This window comes from Mirounga leonina, unplaced genomic scaffold (assembly GCF_011800145.1).
Source record: "Mirounga leonina isolate KUSES-001 unplaced genomic scaffold, KU_Mleo_1.0 Mir_93, whole genome shotgun sequence".
NCBI lineage: Eukaryota > Metazoa > Chordata > Mammalia > Carnivora > Phocidae > Mirounga > Mirounga leonina.
The window spans coordinates 55,167,036-55,190,951 of NW_023270854.1; the positions used below are offsets into that span (position 1 = coordinate 55,167,036).

General features: G+C 39.8%; 1 protein-coding gene across 1 annotated transcript in view; it reads right to left on the reverse strand.

Annotated features, from left to right (window-relative positions):
* The window catches only part of L3MBTL4 (L3MBTL histone methyl-lysine binding protein 4), a 397,494-nt gene that overhangs the window by 355,145 nt on the left and 18,433 nt on the right, over positions 1 to 23,916 (reverse strand). The window contains exon 3 of the mRNA XM_034995942.1: positions 13,570 to 13,624. Within this exon, the coding sequence (XP_034851833.1) occupies positions 13,570 to 13,624 (55 nt within the window). The remainder of the gene's footprint in view (positions 1 to 13,569; positions 13,625 to 23,916) is intronic.

Here is a 23,916-nt window from a genome sequence, read left to right on the forward strand (position 1 = left end):
GTAGACAACACCAAAAATCCTTCACTATCTTAGAATTCTTTTATACAGAAAGCTTATGATACTAACTTTCTAAAATTGTTTTAAATATAATCATAAAGCTTTAGGGATAGGAGATATCTAACAAATCAGCCAATCATTTTAAAGATGAAAAAAAGTTATTTCCCCAAAGTTTAGTTTTGGCATAAATGTCTTATTCCAATGGACCCATTATCCTGATAAGTCTTAAGTGTGCATTGATTTAAATAACTGGTTTCAATTCCAAAGCATCCTGCCTATGTTTTTAAAATCATCAATAAAATACAGCTTCCTTGTCAAATTAAATCCTGAACTACTGAATTCAGATATGCTCTTGTAAAAGATTAATTATAACAACAACTACCATAGAAAAATAATTTCTCGTAAGTTCCTAAGCACTGTGAAGACAACTACAGATAATTAAAAGTACAAAGAAAATGGCAATCCATAGGCTTATCTTGGTAGAATACTTTTCAACATACAGCAAAACTAAAATAGCAGTGTCATAAACTTCTAAAACCTGGCTATAATTATAGAAATTCATGCTTAATTGGGGAAAAAAATGTTTCTATTTCAAAATCTCTATCACAGAGACAGATTCATTCTAGGTCCCAACTACTCATACAGAGCGCTATACGGTCGGTCCTGGAGCACAGAGAGAACAGCACACCCCACTCCAAAGGTGCCCAGCCACCCAGCACTCCTTCCATGTTTCTGAGGGCTCCATCTTGGTTCTGTACTGGCTTCTCTTCCTCTCCACACCAGAGGGTTATTCTCAGACTTCCCTGTACTCACAGGTTCCCCTATTACCTACACACTTGATGTAGCTGCCCCTCAAATCCAAGCTGCCCCTTAACCCCTCTCTCACGAGCTTCTGATGCAGACCATTGGAGTGTTCCACAGGCCGCAATCTCCACACGAAAATCCAGCACTGTCGCCCAATGACATCTCCATGTTCCCTAAGTCAGTGAATGGTCTCCACACACTAGTTCTGATGATGCCTCCTGCAGCCCCTGCAGTCACTCATTTATCATTCCCACAGCTTCACCTCCTAATACCTTTGGAGCTGTCTCCTCCTCTCAGGCGCACCTGGCTCTGTGGTAGCTGAGCAGCCCCATCTCACCAGCTCTTGCCAGTACACTGATCTCTCCATTCCTCTCCTGCCCACAACCTCTCCCCAGGCCTCCCCAGAGATTCCCCTGCAGTTGCCTCTTCACAAGAGAAGCTATCACCCTCCTGCCGAAAGCTTCAAATTCCCTTTATTAACTAGAAGACAAAATCCAACCAGCTTCACACAGCAGATAAGGAGCTTCTCCAATGGCCCACACCAACTTTCAGCCTCATCAACTGCTTTCTCTGGCCATTTATTCAACAAACACTTAGGGAGGACCTACTATGTGCCAAGCCCTGTGGACACAACAGTAGACATGAGGCCTCACTCACAAGCTTTAAATCTAGTGGATAAGGGTGGCTCCTGGGTGGCTCAGTCAGTTAAGCAACCGACTCTTGATTTCTGCTCAGGTCATGATCTCAGGGCTGTGAGATCAAGCCCTGCATGGGGCTCTTCACTGAGCATAGAGCCTGCTTGGGATTCTCTCTCTCCCTCTTCCTCTGCCCCTCTTCTCCACTCACACACTTGTGCACATGTGTGGGCACTATCTCCCTAAAAAAAAAAAAAAAACAAAAAATCCAATAGGTAAGAATCAGATATTCAAAAATATACTTATAAACTATACTAAGTGCTTTCATAGAGTATAGGGTCTTAGGGGCATAGAACAGACAGCTCAGCCTAGTCTGGGAGATCAGGGAAAGCTTTCCTGAGGTGAAAATGTGAGGCTCTGTATGCATTAGCAACATGTGCGTACTATACCTAGGCAAAAGAGAGACCTGGAGAGAAAGAGGAGGGACACTGTGGCAGGAAGCACAGCAAGTACAGGGATCCTGTGACAGAACCTGAAATAAGGGTGGCCGTGAGGGCATGAGGGATGGCAGACACACGGCTGGAGAGGAGGCTGAGGATGCAAGGAAGGGCCGGATTCTCCAGGTTTAAGTTCTACTAAATCCTTAGTAAGACTTGCCCATATCCTACAGGCAATGGAAAGCATTTGAAAAGTTTTAAGCAAAGCAAAGGACCGGGCTTGTGTTTTAAAAAGAACAGTGTGGCTGCAATGTGAAGACTGGAGTAGGTCATCTCAAGAACAAGTCTGGGAGATGAACTGGGACATGCAGATGGGGGTGACAGCTTGGATTCAAGTGGATTTTCCCTGTGCTTCACAACTTTGGGCTTTATGTTGAAATGCAATGGAGGAAGGTCAGCTCTAGGGTTGGGGAGAGGAACAAGGATTCACAGTAAAGGAAAGATGAAAAGAGTAGACAGACTAGAGAAATACTCCAGAATCAAAACCAACAGCCCCTGATAACAGACTGCCCATGAAAAGTCGAAGAAAGAAGGTGTTGAGGTGGCCATCCAGGTCTCAGCCTGGGCATCTGATGGACAGGCCTATCACCAAACTGGGGAGCGTGTTCCTCTCTCCAAGGCTGTTGAGCATGGGCTCTGCTAAGAAAAGAATGACTTTAAATCAAATATAAGATCCCTTTTATCCCAAAATAATGGACCCGTTCAGCAAGTTTTCTGAAAGTTTGTATCTTTTTCTAACCCAAATGCTTTTTATATCTGTTCAACTTACAAAAGACCAGACCCATGCCACTATCATTTTCCCCTGCTCCTCATTTTCATCGCAACAGTCACAAAACGTTGGCAACAATCTTTCATTTTCACTTAGAGTGCTTTTCCAAAAACTTATTTTCTACACACAGCTACCCGCCAAAGAGGCTTTTCAGGAAAGACTTGTGACAAACACACTGTGCTGCTTCCAGTTACAGCAGAGAAGAAAACCAAATGAGTTTTTAAAGGTTTAGGGGCCCATGGCTGGCTCAGTTGGTGGAGCATGTGACTCTTGATCTCTCGGGGTGGTGAGTTCAGGTGGGTGTAGAGACTACTAAAAATAAATAAGTAAATAAATAAACTTTAAAGGTTTAAACTTCGAAAAAAAAGGTTTAAACTTTGTATTGGTCTATTATTCCTTAAGTAGGATAAAAACACTTTTAAAAAAATGCTTCACCCATTTATCTAGAGTAAATAATTTTTTACTGTCCTTAAGAAATCTCCTAAGCAAAATATGAGAACTGATACCAAAAAGAACCTGAAAACGAATACATAAATTCCCTATTTAAGCTGTTCAAGAAAAATACCATCTGTTGAGTATCTCCCAAGGGCCAAACACGTAATAAATACTTTCTCATTCAATCCTGGCAGTATTATAGGCTAGGAGCGATTACCTATTACTCTCATTTCACAAGCAAGAAAACTGGGGCTTTAGAGAAGTGAAACAGTTGTTGGAAGTCACACAGCCAGTTAAAGTGGCAAAACCGAAATTCAAACGAGGTCTCTTTGATTCTAAGCACACACTCTTTATTTCCTTTTATATATCAAAAGAGAAACTAAAAGTTTGGACTTCTAAAAGATAACATTTACCCTGGGCTCAGACACCCAGGGCCCGGCCATTTATCTGTGCCCACTGGCATGCTCTGGCCTGAATTCTAGTGAAGTTTTTGTGTATTACACTATAACATCTTCAGTGTGAATTAGATGCTGTCTTAAAGGAAAGCTTTTTTTTTAATGTAGGGTTCAATTATACATATGGAAATCAGTAGAAAAAATAAGATTCTAGTCATGAACATTCCAAGGGAATTTCTAAGGGCTTCATCTGCTCTATGAAGTGAGCTACTGTACAAAGGTAGCTTTGCACTTGAACACTGAAACTAACAACATCAGCAAAGATGCAAGAACGCACCAGCAATCCCTATCTCCTTCTGGCTGCAGAGGGAAATCCATGCGCATTCTGTGGAAGCCCCAGTGTCACATCCACATTGCTCCCAGGCACTGAGACTCAAAACACAACTGTCACACTTGACTCTCTCCTGTGCTTCGTAACTTTGGGAATTGTGTCCAAATGCTGTAGAGGAGGGTCAACATCAGGGCTGGGAGAAGAATGAGGATGCACAGCTAAATGCAGATCTGCAGCGTCCAGTGAGATCAGAAAGTACCATGCACGCAGAAAGGCGGAACCCTCCAGATGACTGTTAACAACTGGATTACCCGGATGCACAGGAGCTGCAAGCATTACCCACTCACACATGGTGTTCCCCTGGAAGGGAAAGGCAGGCAGCCAGCCAGCCGGGAGACATAAGCAGAATCCCCACACTCAAAATTCCTCACCGCCCTGTCTGTTGGCTTTTTCACCACTTCAGACACACCTCATTTTCTCCTGATCTCTTCTTCAAGAATGGTACCATGTTGTTCTTCTCATCCTCCTGGCCTTCTCCTTCCCCTTCTCTTTCCTTCCTATCTGTCCCTCCCTACCCCTGTTCTAAAGCCACATGTGACAGAACAGGGAGGCATCCACACGGGAGGATGGTAGGGGTGAGGGGCTGTAAGAAAAAATTTCCACATGTGGGGGCGTCCAGCACAGAGTCTGACAACCTGGCCAGGTGAGGGGGTGTCACCACGGAGAGATGCAATGGCACGGAGCAGGGGGTGGAGTAATTCTAAACAAGTTGTTGAGGGTATCTATTTGGGAAGGTGGCCCAGAGTGTAGAGTCAGAGCCCAAATCGGACAAGGAGGGCGCCCCCTGGATGCACAGCCTGGTGTGGAGCATCAAAGCCCAGTTAGGGGGAGGATGGTGTCCTGCAGAGAGGGCCTGAGCAAAGGAGCTTGAGGACGGCATCTAAGGGGCAGCAGCCCAGAAGTGCAGCAAGGTGGTCATACATGCCACGGAGGGGGCTTTGGCAACAATGGTTGATTTAGCAAATGGCAAATATACTAAAGATAATGGGAGGATAAATGGAAGATTTAGCAAATAAGCAAATCTACTAAAGATAATGGGAGCTACATTTCTCACTGTCAAAAGCTGAAATTCAAATCTATGAAGGGGAGGGCGCCTGGGTGGCTCAGTTGGTTAAGCGACTGCCTTCGGCTCAGGTCATGATCCTGGAGTCCCGGGATCGAGTCCCGCATCGGGCTCCCTGCTCGGCAGGGAGTCTGCTTCTCCCTCTGACCCTCCTCCCTCTCATGCTGTCTCTCATTCTCTCTCTCTCAAATAAATAAATAAATAAATAAATAAATCTTTAAAAAAAAAAAATCTATGAAGGGGAAAACTAGAATGAATCCTGAGGGATCAGGACTGGAAATGGAGGGATCACTGTGAATTCATAGATTTCGGGATACAGAGACTGATATAAATAAAAATACATGCTGACAAGAAGCACGTGTGTGTGTGTATAGTGTGTATAAACCTGTATGTATGTAGATGTGTGTGTACAAACTTACAGAGATATTCCTTAGCTCTGTTCACTGAGAAGGCCTGGGAGCAATGACAACCTAATAGCAATGAACACACTTAACCCCAACCATGAAAAAGAACCAGAGCTCTCTGGCGATATTACTGATTCAAGGAGGGAAAGTACAAGATGAGCCTAAAACATCTGGGATTATAAAATATGGAAGTGCTCAAAGAATAATACAGACCTATCAAAAAGACATGAACACCAACCTGAACATTGGTCAGTTTGGCACCAAAATACTGACGGAAATTGATTACAATCCAATGAATAAAAAAATAAGGAACCATAAGTCCATATTGAAATAAATTAATTAGAAGGAAAGAAGGAAGGAGAGAGAAAGAGAGAGAGAGGAGGAAGGAAGGAAGGAAGGAAGGAAGGAAGGAAGAAAAAGAAAGAAAGAAAGAAAGAAACAAAGAAACAAAGAAAGAAACAAAGAAAGAAAGAAAGAGAAAAATAGGATATTTAGAGCTTCAAATTTCTTCCCTATAATAATGGAGGTTCCTCAAAAAATTAAAAATAGAGCTACCCTATGACCCAGCAATTGCACTACTGGGTATTTACCCCAAAGACACAGATGTAGTGAAAAGAAGGGCCATATGCACCCCAATGTTCATAGCAGCGATGTCCGCAATAGCCAAACTGTGGAAAGAGCCCAAATGCCCTTCAACAGATGAATGGATAAAGAAGATGTGGTCCATATATACAATGGACTATTACTCAGCCATCAGAAAGGATGAATACCCAACTTTTACATCAACATGGATGGGACTGGAGGAGATTATGCTAAGTGAAATAAGTCAAGCAGAGAAAGTCAATTATCATACGGTTTCACTTATTTGTGGAACATAAGGAATAGCATGGAGGACATTAGGAGAAGGAAGGGAAAAATGAAGGGGGGAAAATCAGAGGGGGAGATGAACCATGAGAGACTATGGACTCCGAAAAACAAACTGAGGGTTTTAGAGGGGAGGGGGGTGGGGGGATGGGTTAGCCCGGTGATGGGTATTAAGGAGGGCACGTGCTGCATGGAGCACTGGGTGTTATACGAAAACAATGAATTGTGGAACACTACATCAAAAACTAGTGATGTACTGTATGGTGACTAACATAATAAAATTTAAAAAATAAATAAAAAAACTAATTGCAAAGAAGAAACTGTAGCTTTACAGTGGAGAAACCTGGCAGACACCAGCTTAATCAAGGGATCAAAGTAAGTTATCATCAGAAATGGGACAAATCGTAATTGTGTGCCATCTGATAGGAGTCCAAGAGGGAAAAAAAGCATCACTTCTGTGATATTCCTCCAAAGATGTACAACTTGGGTCTCATCATGAGGAAATATCAGACAAACCCCAAAGGAGGAACATTTACAAAATAACTGGCCTGTGAGTTTCAAGAGCGTCAAGGTCAAGTCCAGGGAAAGCTGCGGAGCTGGTCCAGACAGAGGAGCCTAGAAAGGCAGATAACTAAATGCAAGCCATGTTCTGAACTGGATCCCTTCCCACAAAGGGCATTGTCAGGATAACGGGAAACCTGAGGGGGGCCTGTGGCTTGCATGGCAGTAAGGTATCGACTTTAAATTCCTGCTGTGAATGGCTGTACTGTAGCTGAGGAGGGCAGCACCTTGTTTGTAGGACATACATACTCAAGCGTTTGGGGGTGATAAGGTATCAGGCTGGCAACGAACTCTGTAATTCAGAAAAAAAAAAAATGTCTCTGAGCTATACTTGGAACTTTTCCCTAAGTTTGAAATACTTCCAAATTGTTAAGAAATGTATTTAAAGAAAGAAGAATGCTTCACTCTACGGTGCTAAGAGAGCACAGGGAGATGAAGCAGTCATTAAACACAGGCATGTCAGCAAATAAGCCCACAGTCCAAATTAAATATTTCACAGGAAACAGTTTAGATTCAAACGAATATTGAAATGCCCCCAAAGCAGCAGCTTTAATCTCAGTAGCAAAAGACAATTATGCTGAACAAAAATCAAATATGCTTTAAAACAGCAAAACACATTAGTGGGAAGAATCCTTTGGTTAAAAGTCTCTGGTTTTAGGAACAGAACGAGGAAGACCCTCGGGAGGAGACGATGGGGTGTTTTCCTCGGGCAGGAGATGGTAGCTGGCTGCGGCCAGGCCCTCCTTAGAGCTATGAGGCCTGCAGAGCTTGAAAGCTTCCCAGACACCTCCACTGGAACTAAGTGGCTGTGACATTTTCTTTTGCTAAATCAATCTAAAAGTCAGGGCACTCGGTCCCCTTTCCAGAGTCCAACACTTATTATCCACCAGGGACCTCTAATAACAGAAGTAGTAGAGGTTCCTCTGCAGGACAGCTTGAGAACATAAATAATCTGGAGGCTTTCTCAGGAAGTTCTTTAATGAGGTAAAAATTTTAATATGGTCTTTGCTTTCATATAGTAAAGAATTCAACATGGCCCATAAAAACTCTTTATGAAAGAGGTTTTATGAATACAGGCCCTTCCACTATTTTTGTGCTTTACACAGTTTTATTAATTGATATCATCTACTGACTCCTGGAAGAAAATAAATATGCTCCTTTCCTTTGTGAGAGTGTACATTCACACTACCACTAATTCACCCAGAAGTGACAGACTACTAGATGGGAGGTTTGGCAACTTGATTATCTAAGGTCAAAGATTAGCTCACAAGCCACTCTCAAGAGCAAATAAATTATTTGAAAACATATAATAAAAACTATTTTTTACAGAGTAGTATTTTGTGTGTGTGTGTGCGTATAGAAAACATCTTCCATTTTTGTTTTACTTTTGATAAAGTGCATTTGAATGCATTTTATTAAAGTTTCTCCCAAGAAAAGTACATTAGTTACAAAAAGTCCCCTGCTTACTGTCCCGTGACAGTTTCATGGCTCAATGAAAATGTAATTTCTTAGGTTCAAAGTTGTCAAGTACCTAAACATTTAGCTATCCATTTAATGACAGTAAATGCCATTTATAAAAATAAAAACGGACTAAATTAAAATTGATTTGGTTTTCCCTTTTCTGATGTTGCTGTCCATTCTTAGGTAAGTAACTACCTTGGTGAGAATGAACAGACCTCTCACAACGTTTTAAAAATGTGGGTATTATTTCCACTTTGTAAGGAAGTATTTCTGTCATTTCACCCAGAAAGTAAACTAGTTACTCTAACAAAAGACTCCAGGGATAATGCTCAAAGGACCATCTTCGAATCTTTCAGAATCACTTCATGGACCATATCCCTCAGCACCAAAACTACTCTCTGAAAGTAAGTTAAGCACTTTTGGAAGCTGTGCTAATTCTTCTTCAGGCCATTGAGCTAATTAATCCTTCAGAGCTCTAGTAAGTTATTACTTCAGTATACTCAATGATAAATCCTACTGGCCAGATTGGACCTGATTACATGCCTTTTTAAAAGATACCCAACTTAAGTGGGAGACATAGCAGATTATATAACTTAATTTTTAAAAGCCAAATGCCCTAGGGTATGCTAAGAGAAAACAGAAGAGGGAGAAAAATACAAAATAAGCAAAGTAGAGAAGATAAGGAGGTTTTGAAGGAGCCAGCTACTTGGATAAGGCCAGAAGAAGAAGCCTCCAGGCAGAAGACACCGTTCTTCAGACAGCAAGGTCTAGAATGCATGTTATTTTTTTTTTTAAGATTTTACTTATTTGTCAGAGAGAGAGAAAGAGAGAGAGCACAAGCAGAGGGAGCAACAGGCAGAGGAAGAAGCAGGCTCCCCACTGAGGGGAGCTGGATTCAGGACCCTGAGATCATGACCTGAGCCGAAGGCAGACACTTAACAGACTGAGCCACCCAGGTGCCCCCAGGCTCCATGTTCTGTTGGGCTGAAGCAAAACGGGGGGAGGCAGGGTTCAATGGCAGGTACTGGTCAAGTGCCAGATACTCAGAGGCCTCTAATGATAATCTAGAGAAAAAGCATTAGTAGAAAAGTTGGTGGAATTTGAATAAAGTACACAGTTTATTGATAGTGATGTACCAATGTTAATTTCTTAGTTTAGACAAATGTCCTACAGTTATATATGATAAGGATGTTAGCAGAAACTCAGTGAAGAGCATACAGGACTACTTGTACTATGTAACTTTTCTCAAATCTAATATTATTCCAAAACGAAAAGTTTACTTACAAAAAAAGGAAGAAATCCAAAAACAGGCATTCCAACAACATCCTCCACTCCACAAGCTGAAGCTTTTAATGTTCAGAAGTTTCCAAATTTATTTTTCAATATTTACCTGACTGCACCATGATTACCTACTAATTGCAAAAACAACAACAACAAAAAAAACCTTGGAAATTATAGAAAGCATTCTTTTATTTCACAACTTAGAGATAATAATTGTTAACATCTTTCTTTCTATGCTATAGATATATGATTTTTTTCAACCATCACTGAGATTACTGTCCTGAGCTTTTCCCCCCTTAATATGTTATCAAAAGCTTTCCCTCTCACGTAATTTTTTTCAAAAGCACTTAAGTGACCACACAACTGTCTATACACAGTTGTGCCATAATGTTTTACCTATTCCAAATTCACTGGACATTTACATTACTTACTTCCAACTCTTCTCCATTTATAATTGGCATCACAATGAATATCATATGCATACATTCAATGCAGATGGCTTATTTCATTGGGAGAAATTCCAAAAAGTGGAGTTGCTGAGTTGAAGGACATGTTTATTTAACAATAAATGCCATCAATATGTTCCCCAAAACAATGGAACAACTTGCACTCCCAAGAGCAGCTCCCCCAGACCACCAGCAAGTGGTATCAGCATGTTTTTAATTGTTGTTAATTATGAGGGTAAGAAATGTTCATCATTACATTTAAATGTGTATTTCTTTGCTTTCTAGTAAGACATTTCTGTTTTAGCTACTTTTATTCTGTCTTCCATGAATTGCCTGTTCATGTCTTTTGTCTGTTTCTGCACTGAGATCTTAGTGTATCTCATTTCTTCTAAATCCATTGTGTGTATGGACCTTCTGTCAGTAGTTGTGGTAAATATTTGCTGGTTTATTTCCATTTTAATTTTTATTATGATGTTCTTTGATGTACAAAGTTTAATTTGGATGTGTATATATCTCATTTTCCTTTATAATTTCTTCTATTCTTTTTATGTTTATAAAGACCTCACTGCCCCAACACTCAACCAAACAAGTATTAGCATTAGTTAAAAAGAACACTTAAAATTTAGAAGGGGAAAAGCCCGATCACTCATCAATCTGAAGAAATTAGCTCTTTTTATCTCAGAGACTTCAAATGTAGAGGTCTGGGATTACGGAGTGATTGACAATACTAATTGGATACCTTCAGTCATAAATAATTATTAACAAATAATACTTACTAAAACAAACCTTTTCTTAGGGGTATCCAAGACAATTGTTAAAATTTTTGAATCACCAGGAATACTAGAGCTCAGAGAGTTTCCAAAAGAACCAAACAAAGTTAATCTCAGGGCATGACTATGTCAGGAAAATTCTAGTTCACCAGTTCCCATGGACAAAAAGGGCGATATTACACAGATTAGCACCTTAATTATTAGCAGTTCTTTCCCATCACATTTCTACATTTTTTTAAAGATTATTTATTTATTTATTTGAGAGAGAGAATGAGAGAGAGAGAGAGAGCATGAGAAGGGGGAGGGTCAGAGGGAGAAGCAGACTCCCTGCTGAGCAGGGAATCTGATGCAGGACTCGATCCCGGGACTCCAGGATCATGACCTGAGCCAAAGGCAGTGGCTTAACCAACTGAGCCACCCAGGCGCCCTCCCATCACATTTCTAAGCAAGATTCATTTTCTCTACTTTTGTCTTAATAGCTACAAAGAAGGAAGAACATTAAATAACATGTAAAGCAGAAAGGACATAAGCTTTAGAATTACTAGATGTGGGTTCAAATCCTGGATCCACCATTCACTAGTTGTTTACCCTAAAGAACTCAAAGGGCCTCTCAAATCTTCATCATCTATAACACAGGAGTCAGTATTAGTGGCACAGATTGTGCTCTTAATAAATTATTTTGTAATGATTTCCAAAGAAATGCCTTCCTTGTTGTAAAATCAGGACTAAGAATTAAGTGTTCATTTTTCAATACAATCTTTCTGTTCACATATAAATATGTATGTATACATTTCTTTCCTTTTCTTTTGTTATTATTTTTAAGACACAGGTAAGTGACTAAATCTTTTTTTTTGTTTTGCAAGAAGCCTAGAGAAAAAAAAATTAAACAACTTTCAGAAATTATAGGAAGAAAATCCCTACTGTACTATTACAACAGTAGGCAACTAAAGGAACTGTTTCCTTCATCCCACTAAAAGCAGTACCTCAAAAGCCCCTCAAATAATTCAATTTCCATTTCCACTAGCAGTTTGTTGCATCTATATGCACAAACTAAATCCCATCCTTCTTCTAACCATGGAGCTATGTTCAATAGTTGAGGCAAACAGCAACAACCTCAGATTTGAGAATAAACCACAGGTGAAACTTTTGAGAATGGACCACTGACCATAAAAACTAGTCTGACAATGGAAGAACAGGAAAAAGTCACTTCCTATTAAAACTGAAAAATTATTTACAATAAACCTATATTTGGCTATAATGGAACTATTAAATACTAAATTATTAAAAAATCTTAGTTTTGAGGACTGAACATTCTTAAATTGTTGGCCTAACTGCATCTTCTTTTTCTAGAATAAATGTTGCAACAACCATGGAATAAAAGAATCTAAAACAATTTGCATTAGTGTGAAAATATAGCTGCAAAGGAGAACAACAACATAATAAATCACAACCTCTCTCTTACAAGAAAAAAATAATGTTTAAAAAAACCCCACTGTTAGGGCCAGGTACAGTCCAAATTTATTTCTAGAATTCCAGTGTTGCATAACTAAAGTGTATTTCAATGGAGCTGAACATCAAGTTACATAATTACCAAATTACTGCATTCTATTTTGCTTTTTCAGTAAAGAACATGATGGGACTGGCTGACAGCAAGAGAAGAAAAGAATTTAAAGCAGCATATTTTGCTTATAGCAGAAAACAACTTTTATTTTAAAAGCATTTAGATGGAAGATCACAAATTTTCAATATTTTGTCCCAAAACTAAGCAATATAAAATGGTCTTTAAAAACCTCAAATTTTGCTTATTGTTTTTTTTTCAAAGTATTTTTAGTTGTTTCCATTGTTTATTAAAAAAACTTATTCAACAAATATTTAAGATACTTTTAAAATATCATTAGAAAAGATTTATCAAATGTATATGCTTCCTTCCCTTGGAGAGTAGCATAAATGTTGGGATATTCAACTATATCTTACAGAAAATTTAATAACAGTTGTCTACTTGTGTAGTAATAATCATAAAATAATGGAATAGATATTCCAGGAAAATATCATCTGCATTTGTTGATTTAAGTTTAAAACATCAGAAGGGTGCCTGAGTGGCTCAGTCAGTTAAGCATTCAACTCTTGATTTTGGCTCAGGTCATGATCTCACGGTTGTGAGATCAAGCCCTGTGTTAGGCTCCGTGCTGGGCATGGAGCCTGCTTAAGATTCTCTCTCTCCCTCTCCCTCTGCCAGTTCCCCCACTTGTGCTCTCTTAATTAATAAATAAATAAATAAGTAAGTAAATAAATAAATAAATAATTTAAAACATCAGCGAATTAGCTCAAAATTAGAAAGTTCTTATCTAAAACTTATTGGTGTATTAATAACCAGAATGAGGGATATTCATTTTAGAGCAAATGTACAATCTCCTCTAAAACATGACTTCAATGGAAGAGCACAAATGCAATAAACTACTCTGAGAAGAGCTCAAGCAAAGAATTATAATAAACTAAGTAGCATCTCTTATTGTCTTGTTCTCAGGGAAGGTTTACAAATCAGAAGTTGTTTTACTTAAAACATTTTAAAAGGCAAATAAATGAGGTCAGAGCTTCAGAATTTTTCTTGATGTACCTATTCGGAAATCCTAGATGACTGATATAGTCTACAGAACAGAATCTAACACAATGTCAATAAATGATACTATGATTATAGACTTAAATTAATAAACCTAAAACAACTAAAGCTATCTGATAAAAACTTCATTTAAAAGTTATTCATTGTGTACTAAAACTGTAAAAGATGGTGATGATTACCGTGACTCAATGGGGTTGCACCATCCCTGGGCTTCTTTTCTTCCTCGGCTTGCTCCTAGAACACAGAAAACATGGCTTAGACCATATTTCTGGATAACACATCGGAAACAAACTTTTCTGTGTGCAGGAAACCAAGCCATGAAAAACACTGGAAAGACAGAGACAATACATCAGCTGCCAGTGCCCTCGGGTGGGTGTGCAAACTCCAGGGGGCATGCAGTGATCATTTGGACGTGGGAGGAATCTTTTATTACTGTCTTAATTCTTTGTTGGCTAAAATAGGAGAGAGACTAAGGTTCAATAAGTTACTACCGAAGTTGATAAGGGCGCCCCCCTACTGCCTGGGGTGGCAGTCGTGCCAGAGGCAGGCTGATGGAAGAGGCAAGTCCACACCAGAGCCAAGCCCTCCAACATCCTTCAGCCTACTGGCATCTAGGACAGTTTATTAAGGTCAGTCAATATTACACTATCTAATCTTAGCCAAACTGACCTGCAGAGAAGGGACAACGGACTTCAAAGATTCCTCTGAAAAAAAAAACCACAGACTGAATATGACAAACAGCACAAGCGCCCAACACGAACATGGCAGAGCTTCTCTCTAAGGAGCAAGCAATTCATCAGACACACTCTTGTAGCAACTCTGGAAGGAAGGCTGACCACCTAACAAAGACTAAGGGGATAATTTCTTTTTGAAAGATACTCACAGTAGCAAAGAGCATTCGTTAATGGGTATCCAGAAATGGGTTTCATTTAAGTAATTTTGTGGCCATAAACAATGTATGCCCCCTACACAAACTCTCGCAATTATACATTTAAAACATTCGGGGGCGCCTGGGTGGCTCAGTTGGTTAAGCGACTGCCTTCGGCTCAGGTCATGATCCTGGAGTCCCTGGATCGAGTCCCGCATCGGGCTCCCTGCTCAGCGGGGAGTCTGCTTCTCCCTCTGACCCTCCTCCCTCTCATGCTCTCTGTCTCTCATTCTCTCTCTCTCAAATAAATAAATAAAATCTTTAAAAAAAAAAAAAAAAAGATTTAAAAAAAAAAAACATTCGGGAACAGTTTCCCAATTTCAAAATCCTCCAAATGAAGGGTTTCAGAGGGCTTTGAACTCACTTTTTGAAATATAAATATGCAATATTTTTGATTGGTTCCCAAGAAAAACTGATTGTCATCAGAGAAGATGAAAATTCAGCAGATAAAATACACAAAAACCTTCACATAATTGATGGGAGATGCTGAGAAATGAGTGTCATGACTTAGTAGGTTTGGCGAACAATCATTTCTTCAAGTTAGTCCTATATACCTTGGGGATAGATCTTAACCTATGACAAGTATGCCTGACCGCCCCAGTTTTCCCCAGACTGACCTAGTCAGTCATAGCACTGAGGTCCCATGTGTGGGGAACCCCTAAATTCTAGACAAACAGGATACTCAGTCATTCTGGCTATGACAACCATTACAACTGAACCTAAAAAACAGACTTCAGATAACAGCAACATAAAGCTCTGAATCAAGCTTTCAAAAAAGGATGATGTATATTAATATTTTAATGAGAGCAAACTTGTTTGTAACTGTTAAAATAAATACTGTTAATTTCATTTTTATATTATACAGTCTTAGTTTCTTTTTGGTCTGTGGCTTTGAGGTACAAAATACAATTTGTGTAATAGTAAATCATACAATTTTCAAATAAACAAGTAATCCACATATATTAAGATATGTGATTAACGTTTCTTTATTGATGGGTAAGCAAACCAGGCAACCACTTGCTGATACAGCCATATACAATTGATTGTGATAGATTCCTTGAGATGCCTTAGCTTGGTGTCTTCCTATACATATCATTTGTTTTTTGAATTTGGATGGTTCAAGGTAAAAATATACATAGAAAGAAGTGGTACTGTGAAAACTTCCCCACCCATCCTCCTCCAACTGACCAACTCAGTACCTCCACCCAGTAATCACTGTCATTAGACTCTAGTATGTCCTTGCAAGGTTTACTTTATAAAAATACAAAGGAACATGAATATATAATCTTATTTTCTTGCTCTGATGCACAAAGGTAGCACATAATACTGTTTTCTACCTCTCTTCTCATTTTTACAAAATACCTCAGAGATCTTTATCAGGTTATGAAAAGCATTCTCCTTCTTTCTTCACAACTGCACAATATTACACTGAATGGGGGGCGCCTGGGTGGCTCAGTCGTTAAGCGTCTGCCTTCGACTCAGGTCATGATCTCAGGGTCCTGGGATCGAGCCCCGTATCGGGCTCCCTGCTCCGCGGGAAGCCTGCTTCTCCCTCTCACACTCCCCTGCTTGTGTTCCCTCTCTCACTGCCTCTCTCTGTCAAATAAATAAATAAAATCTTTAAAATATATATATATATTACACTGAATGGATATTTCATGATTTACATAACTGGTTCCATATGTATGGATGTTTAGGTTGTTTCTAATCTTTTCTTCCAGTCATATAATGCTACAGTGAAAAACTAGCACGTATGCCATTTTGCATATGTGCACAGCTATCTATGGAATGACTTCTCAGAAGTCAAACTGCCAGGGGGTTCCTGGGTGGCTTAGTCAGTTCGGTGTCTGACCCTTAGTTTCAGCTCAGGCTGTGATCTCAGACTTATGAGATAGAGTCCCGCACTGAGTTTTGCACCCAGCATGGAGTCTGCTTGAGATTCTCTCTCTGCCCCTCCCCCTGCTCATGCTTGCTCACTGCCTCTGAAATAAATAAATAAATCTAAAAAAAAAAAAGAGAGAGAGAAACTCCTGGTCAACAGAGGCTCATATTTTTCTGCTGCTACTCCCCACATGAGCTGCCCCACTCAACAGTCCCACAGCCTTGGATCAGAGCCTGTGTTCCTATAGCCGGTCAACAGGGTGTGTTATCAAATTTTTGGATTTTTGCCAAGATGGTGAGTGAAAAATATCTTACTATAGTTTTAATTTCATTTGTTTCATTAGGACAAAACTGAAGATTACTTTGTGTATTTAAAAGCCACTTGTATTTCCTTTTCTGTGAAATATGTTCTTTTTAATGATTGATATTTTATTTATTTTAATTATTATGCTATGTTAATCACCATACATTACATCATTAGGTTTGATGTAGTGTTCCATGATTCATTGTTTGTGTATAATACCCAGTGTTCCATGCAGAACGTGCCCTCTTTAATACCCATCACCAGGCTAACCCATCCCCCCACCCCCCTCCCCTCTAGAACCCTCACGTTGTTTTTCAGAGTCCATCATGTCTCATGGTTCCTCTCCGCCTCCGATTTCCCCCCCTTCATTCTTCCCCTCCTACTACCTTTTTTTTTACACATATATTATTTGTTTCAGAGGTACAGATCTGAGATTCAACAGTCTTGCACAATTCACAGCGCTTACCAGAGCACATACCCTCCCCAGTGTCTATCACCCAGCCACCCTCCCAACACCCACCACTCCAGCAATCCTCAGTTTGTTTCCTGAGATTAAGAATTCCTCATATCAGTGAGGTCATATGATAGATGCCTTTCTTTGATTGACTTATTTCGCTCAGCATAACAGCCTCTAGTTCCATCTACGTCGTTGCAAAAGGCAAGATCTCATTCCTTTTGATGGCTGCATACTATTCCATTGTATATATATACCACTTCTACTTTATCCATTCATCTGTCGAGGCACATCTTAGCTCTTTCCAGAGTTTGGCTATTGCGGACATTGCTGCTATGAACATCGGGGTGCACGTACCCCTTCGGATCCCTACTTTTGTATCTTTGGGGTAAATACCCAGTAGTGCAATTTCTGGATCATATGGTAGCTCTATTTTCAATTTTTTGAGGAACCTCCATACTGTTTTCCAAAGTGGTTGCACCAGCTTGCATTCCCACCAACAATGTAGGAGGGTTCCCCTTTCTCCACATCCAGCCAACATCTGTCGGTTCCTGACTTATTAATTTTAGCCATTCTGACTGGAGTGAGGTCATATCTCAGAGGTTTTGATTTGGATTTCCCTGATGCCAAGCGATGTTGAGCACTTTTTCATGTGTCTCTTGGACATTTGGATGTCTTCTTTGGAAAAATGTCTGTTCATGTCTTCTGCCCATTTCTTGATTGGATCATTTGTTCTTTGGGTATTGAGTTTCAGAAGTTCTTATAGATTTTGGATACTAGCCCTTTATCTGATATGTCATTTGCAAATATCTTCTCCCATTCTGTCGGTTGTCTTTTAGTTTTGATGACTGTTTCTTTTGCTGTGTAAAAGCTTTTTATCTTGATGAGGTCCCAATATTTCATTTTTGCCCTTGCTTCCCTTGCCTTTGGCGATGTTTCTAGGAAGAAGTTGCTGTGGCTGAGGTCGAAGAGGTCGCTGCCTGTATTCTCCTTTAGGATTTTGTTGGACTCCTGTCTCACATTGAGATCTTTCAACCATTTGGAGTCTATTTTTGTGTGTGGTGTAAGGAAATGGTCCAGTTTCATTCTTCTGCATGGGGCTGTCCAATTTTCCCAACACCATTTGTTGAAGAGACTGTCTTTTTTCCACCGGACATTCGTTCCTGCTTTGTCAAAGATTAGCTGACCATATAGTTGAGAGTCCATTTCTGGGCTCTCTATACTGTTCCATAGACGTAAGTGTCTGTTTTTGTGCCAGTACCATACTGTCTTGATGATGACAGCATTGTAATAGAGCTGGAAGTCCGGAACTGTGTGCCACCAGCTTTGCTTTTCTTTTTCAACATTCCTCTGGCTATTCGGGGACTTTTCTGGTTCCATACAAATTTTAGGATTATTTGTTCCATTTCTTTGAAAAAAGTGGATGGTATTTTGATCAGGATTGCATTGAATGTGTAGATTGCTCTAGGTAGCATTGACATCTTCACAATATTTGTTCTTCCAATCCATGAGCATGGAACGTTTTTCCATTTCTTTGTGTCTTCCTCCATTTCTTTCATGAGTATTTTATAGTTTTCTGAGTATCGATTCTTTACCACTTTGGTTAGATTTATGCCTAGGTATCTTATGGTTTTGGGTGCAATTGTAAATGGGATCGACTCCTTAATTTCTCTTTCTTCTGTCTTGTTGTTGGTTTTTGGAATGCCAATGACTTCTGTGCATGGATTTTATATCCTGTCACTTGACTGAATTCCTGTATGAGTTCTAGCAGTTTTGGGGTGGAGTCTTTTGGGTTTTCCACATAAACTATCATGTCATCTGTAAAGAGTGAGAGTTTGAGTTCTTCTTTGTTGATTCAATGCCTTTTATTTCTTTCAGTTCTCTGATTCCTGTGGCTAGGACTTCCAATACTATGTTGAATAGCAGTGGTGATAGTGGACATCTCTGCCGTGTTCCTGACCTTAGGGGGAAAGCTCTCAGTTTTTCCCCATTGAGAATGATATTCGCTGTGGGTTTTTCATAGATGGCTTTTATGATATTGAGGTATGTACCCTCTATCCCTACACGCTGAAGAGTTTTGATCAAGAAAGGATGCTTTACTTTGTTAAATGCTTTTTCTGCATCTATTGAGAGGATCATATGGTTCTTGTTCTTTCTTTTATTAATATATTGTATCACATTGATTGATTGGTGGATGTTGAACCAACCTTGCAGCCCAGGGATAAATCCCACTGGTCGTGGTGAGTAATCCTTTTAATATACCATTGGATCCTATTGGCTAGTATTTTGGTGAGAATTTTTGCATCCATGTTCATTAAGGATATTGGGTCTGTAATTCTCCTTTTTGATGGGGTCTTTGTCTGGTTTGGGGATCAAAGTAATGGTGGCCTCATAAAATGAGTTTGGAAGTTTTCCATCCATTTCTAATTTTTGGAACAATTTCAGAAGAATAGGTATTAATTCTTCTTTCAGTGTTTGGCAGAATTCCCCTGGGAAGCCATCTGACCCTGGGCCCTTGTTTGTTGGGAGATTTTTGATGACTGCTTCAATTTCCTTAGTGGTTATGGGTCTGTTCAGGTTTTCTATTTCTTCCTGATTCAGTTTTGGTAGTTGACATATCTCTAAGAATGCATCCATTTCTTCCAGATTATCTAATTTGCTGGCATAGAGTTGCTCATAATAGGTTCTTATAATTGTTTGTATTTCTTTGGTGTTGGTTGTGATCTCTCCTCCTTCATTCATAATTTTATTTATTTGGGTCATTTCTCTTTTCTTTTTGGTAAGTCTGGCCAGGGGTTTATCAATCTTGTTAATTCTTTCAAAGAACCAGCTCCTAGTTTCGTTGATCTGTTCTACTGTTCTTTTGGTTTCTATTTCATTGATTTCTGCTCTAATCTTTATGATTTCTCTTCTCCTGCTGTGTTTAGGCTTTATTTGCTGTTCTTTCTCCAGCTCCCTTAGGTGTAGGGTTAGGTTGTGTACTTGAGACCTTTCTTGTTTCTTGAGAAAGGCTTGTATTGCTATATACCTTCCTCTTGGGGCTGCCTCTGCTGTATCCCAAAGATTTTGAACAGTTGTGTTTTCATTTTCATTTGTTTCCATGAATTTTTTTAATTCTTCTTTAATTTCCGGGTTGACCCATTCATTCTTTAGTGGGATGCTCTTGAGCCTCCATGTATTTGAGTTCTTTCCAACTTTCCTCTTGTGATTGAGTTCTAGCTTCAAAGCATTGTGGTCTGAAAATAGGCAGGGAATGATCCCAATCTTTTGGTACCAGTTGAGACCTGATTTGTGACGTAGGATGTGATCGATTCTGGAGAATGTTCCATGGGCACTAGAGAAGAATGTGTATTCTGTTGCTTTGGGATGGAACGTTCTGAATATGTCTGTGAAGTCCATTTGGTCCAGTGTGTCATTTAAAGTCTTTATTTCCTTGTTGAACTTTTGCTTAGATGATCTGTCCATTTCAGTGAGGGGGGTGCTAAAGTCCCCCACTATTACTGTATTGTTGTCAATGTGTTTCTTTGCTTTTGTTATTAACTGTCTTATATAATTGGCTGCTCCCATGTTAGGGGCATAGATATTTACAATTGTTGGATCTTCTTGTTGGATAGACCCTTTAAGTAGGATATAGTGTCCTTCCTCATCTCTTATTATAGTCTTTGGTATAAAATCTAATTTGTCTGATGTAAGGAATGCCACCCCAGCTTTCTTTTGATGTCCATTAGCATGGTAAATGGTTTTCCACCCCTTCACTTTCAACCTGGGAGTGTCTTTGGGTCTAAAATGAGTCTCTTGCAGACAGCATATCAATGGGTCTTGTTTTTTTATCCAATCTGATAGCCTGTGTGTTTTGTTTGGGGCATTTAGCCCATTTACATTCAGGGTAACTATTGAAAGATAGGAATTTAGTGCCATTGTATTGCCTGTAAGGTGACTGTTACTGTATATTGTCTGCGTTCCTTTCTGATCTATGTTGCTTTTAGGCTCTCTCTTTGCTTAGGGGACCCCTTTCAAGATTTCTTATAGGGCTGGTTTCGTGTTTGCAAATTCCCTTAGTTTTTGTTTGTCCTGGAAGCTTTTTATCTCTCCTTCTATTTTCAATGACAGCCTAGCTGGATATAGTATTCTCAGCTGCATATTTTTCTCATTTAGTGCTCTGAATATATCCTGCCAGTCCTTTCTGGCCTGCCAGGTCTCTGTGGATAGGTCTGTTGCCAATCTAATGTTTCTACCATTGTAGGTTACAGATCTCTTCTCCCGAGCTGCTTTCAGGATTTTCTCTTTGTCTCTGAGACTCATAAGTTTTACTATTAGATGTCGGGGTGTTGACCTATCTTTACTGATTTTGAGGGGGGTTTTCTGTGCCTCCTGGATTTTGATGACTGTTTCCTTCCCCAAATTAGGGAAGTTCTCTGCTATAATTTGCTCCAATATACCTTCTGCCCCCCTCTCTCTTTCTTCTTCTTCTGGGATCCCAATTATTCTAATATTGTTTCATCTTATGGTATCACTTATCTCTCGAATTCTGCCCTTGTGATCCAGTTGTTGTTTATCTTTTTCTCAGCTTCTTTATTTTCCATCATTTGGTCTTCTATATCACTAATTCCCTCTTCTGCCTCATTTATCCTGCAATTGGAGCCTCCATTTTTTATTGCACCTCATTAATAGCCTTTTTGATTTCAACTTGGTTAGATTTTAGCTCCTTTATTTCTCCAGAAAGTGTTTCTCTAATAACTTCCATGCTTTTTTCAAGCCCAGCTAGTATCTTTAAAATCATGATTCTGAACTCTAGTTCCGACATCATACTAATGTCCATATTGACTAGGTCCCTGGCAGTCGGTACTGCCTCTTGTTCTTTTTGTTGAGGTGATTTTTTCCGTCTTTTCATTTTGTCCAGAGGAGAAGAGATTAATGAGAGAACAAAATGCTAACAGGGTAACAATGTCCCCAGAAAATATACACTAAACAAGTAAGAAAAGACCTGAAACCAAGGGAAAAGAAAGGGAAAGAAAGAAAAAAGAAAAAGATAAAAACAAACAAAAACAAAACAAAAAAAACCAGAATATGATCAAATATGATCAGGCTTGTGCATAGATCAGTGCCACACACTAGATTTTGGGCGTACTTTGGTCTGTTAGAAAAAAGTGCCTCCCAAAATTTTGAAGAAAGTAAAACTTATGTATGTACAAATATAAGGGTTAAGACGATTAGGGATGGAATATGACTGTAAAGATGAAAATTGAAAACGATTTTATAAAAGGAATTGATAAGATAAGAAGTTGGTTGAAAAAAGAAGAAGAGAATTAAAAAAAAAAAAGGGAGAGAATGTCATCAGGCAGGAGACTAGAACAAAGCCATCCACTAGAGATTTAGGGTATATTTTGATCTGTTAGAAGAAACTGTATCTCAAAATTTTAAAGAGAACAACTTATATATATATATACCAAAAATAAGGGTAACTACTATGAAGGGACAAAATATGGCTCTAAAATGAAAAATAAAAAATATTTTTTAAAAAAGGGATTGATAAGATGTTGGTTGAAAAAGGAAAAAAGAAAAATTCAAAAAAAGACACTAAAAAAAAAAAAACTAACTTTGAAAGACCAAAGAATCATGGTATAAAAGCCATGAATTCTATGTGCAGTATTCCTCTAGCGCTGGAGTTCTGCCATTCTCATTGATTGGTAAACTTGGTCTTGGCTGGCTGTTCTTGCTGATCTTCTGGGGGTGGGGCCTGTTGCCGTGGTTCCCAAACGTCTTTGCCAGAGGTGGAATTGCCCCTCCCTTGCCAGGTCCTGGCTAAGTAATCTACTTGGGTTTGCTCTCGAGAGCTTTTGTTCCCTGCAAGCTTTCCGTACAGCTTTGGAGGACGAGAGTGAAAATGGCAGCCTCCCAATCTCCTCCCCGGTCTCCGGCCGCAATCCACACTCACCCGGCCTATGACCAGCCTGTGACGAGCATTTCTATCTCTAGCAGCCGACCCCATTTGGAGTCTCCAATCCCAGCAGATCCCTGCGGTGCGCTCCCGTGCCGCTCCTCCCTGGGGAGGGAGGGGAGTCTCCCCGGATCTGCCGCTTGTTGGGTCCCTGCTGGAAGAGCAGTGGCCCGACTGTGCCGCGGATCACAGTTTATGGCAACCCCGAGCTAAGAGCCCGCGCCTCGGCTCCATCTCTGCAGCCGGCTTCCCCACTCTGATACCTGGGAGCTCTGCTGCACTCAGGCACCCCCGGTCTTTCTGTGACCCCGAGGGTCCTGAGACCACACTGTCCCACGAAGGTTCCACCCCAGCTTAGCCACTGGAGCGATGCCCCTCAGCGGAGCAAATTTCTAAAAGTTCCAATTTTGTGCTCTGCGGCTCTATCACTTGCCAGTAGAGGCCAACAGAGGCCCCCTCCCCCGCCTTCTATCTTCCCGAATATCGCCTCGGATTCACTTCTCCGCACGTCCTACCTTCCAGAAAGTGGTCGCTTTTCTGTTCAGAGAGTTGCTGCTATTCTTTTCTTCGATCTCCTGTTGAGTTTGTAGGTGTTCAGAATGGTTTGATCCCTATCCAGTTGAATTCCTGGGACCAGACGAAATCCAGGTCTCCTACTCCTCCATCTTGCTCTGCCCCCCCTCTGTGAAATATCTTTTTACATCCTTGGTCCATTTTCTGTTGGAATGATTACTCATCTTTGGGTCTTGATAAATTAGGAAGATTAGTCCTTTGTCTACATTATGAGATGCATTATTCTTTTTTTCCCAGTTTGTCATTTGTCCTTTTTACTTTTTTATGGTATTTTTTTAATATGCAGAGATTTTTGTTGTTTAAGAAAGGAAATTACCAAACTTTTCTTTCAGGTCTTCTAGATTTGAACAGTTAGAAAATCCTTTTCTACTACCAAATTATAAAAACCTTCTACTTTGTTTATGTCTGTTACATTTATGGTTTATTTCTTATGTTTGAATCTTTGATA